The sequence below is a fragment of the Triticum urartu genome, chromosome 2 (genome assembly GCF_003073215.2).
Source record: "Triticum urartu cultivar G1812 chromosome 2, Tu2.1, whole genome shotgun sequence".
NCBI lineage: Eukaryota > Viridiplantae > Streptophyta > Magnoliopsida > Poales > Poaceae > Triticum > Triticum urartu.
The window spans coordinates 417,400,569-417,406,288 of record NC_053023.1 but is presented as its reverse complement, the minus strand read 5'-3'; the positions used below and the strand labels follow the sequence as shown (position 1 = coordinate 417,406,288).

Sequence of the window (5,720 nt, the reverse complement as noted above, 5' to 3'; positions counted from 1 at the left end):
CCTTAGAAGTGGCGCCGGTCGAATATATTTGAGGGCTTAGGGATGCTCTCTCTCTTTTTTCGTGGGCAAGATATGCTCTCAACTATGTTGTTTTTACATAACACTAAAGTTTAGCTAGCTACTAGTATCCTGTGTTGCACTCTGCAGTCGTAGTATCGATTTAACTAGCAGATGGATTACAAATCGGTTGAGGTAAGAGTTACTCCGACCCACTATCTAATAAAATTAACGGCGTAGATCTATTATATATTACTCTTATCTCTAATGTGAAAACTTAAATAAGAGGGACCAGGTTAAAATTACTTGGACTAAAATAATAACTCCAGTTAGTTACCTCTTACCACAAATGATCCCTCAAATGATTCCCGGCGCCTTCCCAACACATTCCTACAAGAATTGAATAATCTTCGTATCAATCACTGATCGGCACTTCAGTGTGCTTAGCTAGGTGCTCCGAGTACGTAGCAAGGTCCAACGTGTGACAGGTGAACACACACCGACCAAAGACACAGAAGGTTGATGAAACAGTAGACGTCAACGTACTGCTTAATCATCCCCGGGCACAGCTGAACCAGCCATACAAAGCTGCATGCCCTACGTACTTACTACCATTACACTGCACGTCAACCACTAAGAATAAGCTAATTGCGAACTCTTCACTAATCCCAGTCCTAATTTGTACGTAGACACTATATAAAGCGTCGGCCATCCCGGAGGCACACAGGCAAAGTAACAATCTCCCGCTCTCTCCCTCTAGCCATAACTTAGCAAGCAACTCCAGCAACCATGGCCTCCTCAAGGTCTCTCAGCAGTCGCAGCGGCACAATGCTGGCCGGCGCGCTGCTCCTGCTGTTGTCTACGGCCTCCGCCGTGGCTCAGCTGGACGTGGGCTTCTACAGCAAGACGTGCCCGCACGTGGAGGAGATCGTCCGGCAGGAGATGCTCGGGATCCTCAAGGAGGCGCCCACGCTCGCCGGACCCTTCCTCCGCCTCCACTTCCACGACTGCTTCGTCCGGGGATGCGACGCTTCCGTGCTGATCGACTCCACCGACGTCGCCAATAGCCCAGCAGAGAAGGACGCGCCGCCCAACAAGAGCCTCCGCGGCTTCGGCGCCGTGCAGCGCGTCAAGGACAGGCTCCAGTCCGCCTGCCCTAACACCGTGTCCTGCGCCGACGTGCTCGCCCTCATGGCCCGCGACGCCGTCGTGCTCGCAGGAGGCCCCACGTGGCCCGTCGCGCTCGGCCGGAGGGACGGCCGCGTCTCCATCGCTAACGAGACAAACCAGCTTCCCCCGCCCACCTCCAACTTCACACGCCTCTCCAAGATGTTCGCCGCCAAGGGCCTCGACGCCAAGGACATCGTCGTGCTCTCCGGCGGCCACACGCTCGGCACCGCGCGCTGCGTGTCCTTCACGGACCGGCTGTACAACTTCACCGGCGCCAACAACCCCGCCGATGTCGACCCAGCACTGGACGCCGCATACGTGGCCAGGCTGAGGTCCCAGTGCCGGAGCCTCGCCGACAACACCACGCTCGCGGAGATGGACCCCGGCAGCTTCCTCACCTTCGACGCCGGCTACTACCGCCTCGTGGCAAAGCGCAGAGGAATCCTACACTCCGACTCCGCGCTCCTGGAACACCCGACCACCAGGGCATACGTCGAGCGCCAGGCCACCGGCCTCTTCGCCGCCGAGTTCTTCCGCGACTTCGCCGAGTCCATGGTCAAGATGGGCAACATCGGCGTGCTCACCGGAGAACAGGGCGAGATCAGGAGCAAGTGCTACGCAGTCAACAAATAATCATCGACTCAACCATCGGGGTAGTGCAAAGTGCATGCATGGTTAACTCGGGACTATGATCGCTTGCTTGCTTGATTGCATTGGTTCATACATATAATCGTGGATGCTCATATACTTACGCGCATTTATTTCTTTTATCGGTGTATTCACTGGTGGCTATGTTTGCAACTGATATTGATTGTAGAGTGCCGCTTAATTTCTTAATTTTATTTCCATTTTAAGGGGGTTTTTCAGTTCATCATGAATTGGCATCATATAACGATAATGATGGAACGAAATTAATAAACATTTTCTCGTATGAGATCTTGTCTTATTTATCACGGATGACTCCTTCGCAGGAACTTGTAATTCCTTTGAAATATTCTTTTTTTCCCAACAATCGCTGGACTTGGGCTGCATCTTGAGTGTTCCACTCTTGGTCCCTCTCCCCTCTTCGTTGGTATATGGTGTCTTGCAAAAAAAAAAACAGTGGGTTTTCGGAGAGAAAAAAAACAAAAACAAAAAAACAGGGGTTATGGTGAACTACCATTTGTAAACTTTAGTTTTTTTTTCAATTTGTACTGTCTAAAACAAGCCGTTTTGTTTCAATCTTTGCCGACAAGTCCTCATCACCCAGATATCCTTACTTAGAGATGGGGCTTCATCGCAACAACGGCAACACTTCTACCGAAGATCAATACCAAGTGAGTTGTTCCCACTAAAACGATGAGTAAACATTGTTTCTTCACGTGAAAGACAGGTGCTCCTATAGATGGGAAAAGAAAATTAGTATACACAAGAGTTAGTTACAGGATTAAAAAGCAAGGAAAAGATTACATTTTTTTAACACAGTACAAACGCAGGCTCTCATATATATACGCATACACTCATCTCTATGAACATACTCGCACACCCTACCCCTATGAGCACCTCCGAGAGACCAAACCGGCTTATCATCTTGAGATTGACGAAGCCACCAAAGACGCCTCGTACTCGACGAAATGTCTCCTTCCACTGAACGTGCCGGTAATCCTAAAATAAATCTACGAATAAATAACACGCACCGGGACTTGAACACTGTTGGGTTAGGGATATCACGGTCCTCCTAACCAGTGGCGGCACCAGGAATTGGCCACGTCCCAGGCCGACCCAGGCAGCCTTCGTCTACTGAAGCGTAATGTAGCACTGTAGCCATAGTAAAATGCTACAATCAACGAAGCAGCCAGCCCTCATGCGTCTCCGCCGCTGCTCCTAACCATCCAACACAAGTTCGTTCGTTGGAAAACACTAGCACAAATGCCCGTGCGTTGCAACGGGAGTGTAGAAAAAAATATAACGCTGCAAAAAGGTTTTTATGAAACGGCGGGTAAGAAAATAGGTGGAAGACGAAGCTTTGGAGGCACGCTGCTCTAAACTTGTAAGCATGATGCTAACTAAGTGACAACATTTTTACTTGGGGACAGCATTCTGATGACCTCATCAAAGTGATGCAAGAGTTGGCAATATCTGGTTCGCATCCACATATGTCACAGATCTTGGTCTGCGGCCAACAAAACAGTCAAATGAAGGACAATGCCTAAATTATTGACGGTATCTAGATTAGTATATTGATGTGAAGCATTAATTCCGCTACAAAAATTCATAGCATTATTTTTTAATTTATTAGCATGTGGAACGTGCAAAGCCAACATGCGATTCAATATATATTGAAGGGATCGAACACATGATCTCGTGGAAGAGACAACGCGCCAGAACCAATTGAGCTAACGAAGGTTGTTGAACAAATAGCAGCGTAAAGCTTTAAAAATCAACATCCAGCATTGATCCGACATGTTTCTAGAATTTCAAACGCAATGAAACAAAACTGAGTATTTTATGAAACACAAATAATTTTTAGCTTTGTAAACATTTTTTTAAAATGAAATTTTTCAAAAAAGGAAACATTCTCAGAATTTCTGAACAAATTTGGAAAACAAGAACATTTTCTGAAATTCCTGAACATATTTTATTATGAGAAAAAAATGAAACATGATTTTTTTGAATTTTTGAACAAATTTGAAAACAGGAACAGTCTTCTAAAATTCCCAAACATTTTTGAATTTGTGAACAAAATTTTGAAACATGAAACTCTTCTGAATTTTTGAACAAATTTATAAAAAGGGAACATTTTTCGAATTTTGAGAACAATTTTGGAAAATGAATTTTTTTAATCCTGAACAGTTTCTAATTCATGAACACAATTTTATAACAGGGACATTTTTTGAATTTATGAAAAAAATTGACACCTGAATATTTTTTTAATTTTGAACAAATTTTGAAAACTGAGACATGTTTTTGAAACCGAACATTTATTAGTTTGTGAAGAAAATTTTAAAATGTGAACACTTTTTGAAATTCAGAACATTATTTGAAATTCAGCAAACAATTTTTGAAATTGTAAAATTTTATGAATTTTTTGAAGAAATAAGTAAATACAGGAACATTCTCAAATTTCTGAAACGTTAGTTGAATAAGGAAAAAAAGAAGAAAGAAGAAAGAAAAGGCAAACACTTTTTGAAATTCGGAACATTATTTGAAAATAAGCAAGCAATTTTTGAAATTGTAAAATTTATGAATTTTTTGAGTAAATAACTAAAAACAGGAACATTCTCAAATTTCTGAAACATTAGTTGAAAAAGGAAAAAATCAAGAAGAAAGAAAAGAAAAAAGATAAATAAAACAAAAAATAAAAGGAAAATAAAAAAGAAATACGAAAAAGAAATATAAAAAGAAAGACCGGTTCAAGAACCTTGTAGAAGGTTCCAAAACCGGGAAAACCCCCAGCTTGGAAGATCATAGAAGGTTTCCAAAACCGGGTATGGCTGAACGCTAAACAGGCCGGCCTACCCCGAGCACTCATCCATGGCTTGTGTGAGTAACACCCAGCACCGCAGAGAGCCAACTGGGCTTCTGAAGCCCATGAAGCTAGTGTAGTGCCAACCACAGGAATTTTTACGTACGTGAACGATTTCTACATAATTATTAATATCACCTCGAATATGTTTTAAATTTAAACTGAAAACATAAAATCATGGGAAGAAGCGTATTGTGACGGTGAACCCACGGAGTCAATCCGTACTTTATTATTAGGGAGGGATAGATTACATCTCCCACAACGACTTGCACAGCCGGCCCAAAGGCCGAACACACTTGATGAATGTCCTCCATCAAGAAGCAGCTTTGGGCTTTCTTTTAAAGACCTTCTATCCAGCGCTTCAGGGGCTGAAAAGGGGCGACGAGGATCGCCAGGCTCGTTCATGGGTAGTGGCCCAATTCCCTCTCCGCTCTCTCGCTCGCTAGCTAGCTTCGGATTTTTTTTCGTTTGCCATTCTTACTTTATTTACATAGTTTGTGCAATCAAAAACAAAATCACAAATTTGAAGAACCAGGCAGTTTTGAAAAATGTTCAAAAAAACCGGTTGACTGTTCACCATCAAAAACTAAAATATTCATAAAATTTTGAAAACAGGTTCAGTAATTGAAAGAGGTTCACAAATTTGAAGAAGTTCACAAAATTTAATAATAGTTTGTAATTGGAAAAACATGGATTTAAAATAAAGTCATAAATTTTGAAAAAAAATCATTAAAAATTTGAAAAAAATCACAAAATTTGGGGGGAAAAGTTGACAAATTTGAAAAAAAAACATAATATTTTAAAAATGTAAGAAAAATTAGGAAATTGAAAAAATGTTTAAAATTTGCATACATTTAAAGAAAGAAAAAAATAAAAACACAAAAAAAACGGATAGAAGACCTAGTCCAGAAAAAGCAGTAACAAAAACCGGATGGGTAGATGTTTTCCAAAACCGGCTAGGACCAGAACGACCTCCTGCTATGATCCATATATGGGCCCCGGCATTTACTAGCGATGGGGGTTCGGGGGTGGGCATAGCTAGCAGAAT

General features: G+C 42.5%; 1 protein-coding gene across 1 annotated transcript; it reads left to right on the top strand.

Annotated features, from left to right (window-relative positions):
- The first annotated feature begins 727 nt into the window (after positions 1-727).
- LOC125541614 (peroxidase 1-like) lies at positions 728-2,113 on the top strand. The gene has a single exon (XM_048704978.1). The coding sequence runs from the start codon at positions 787-789 to the stop codon at positions 1,798-1,800; it is 1,014 nt and encodes a 337-aa protein (XP_048560935.1). The 5' UTR covers positions 728-786; the 3' UTR covers positions 1,801-2,113.
- Positions 2,114-5,720: the final 3,607 nt, after the last annotated feature.

Coding starts and splice junctions, on each gene's coding strand:
- LOC125541614 (XM_048704978.1), top strand. CDS start 787: ATGGCCTCCTCAAGGTCTCTCAGCAGTCGCAGCGGCACAATGCTGGCC.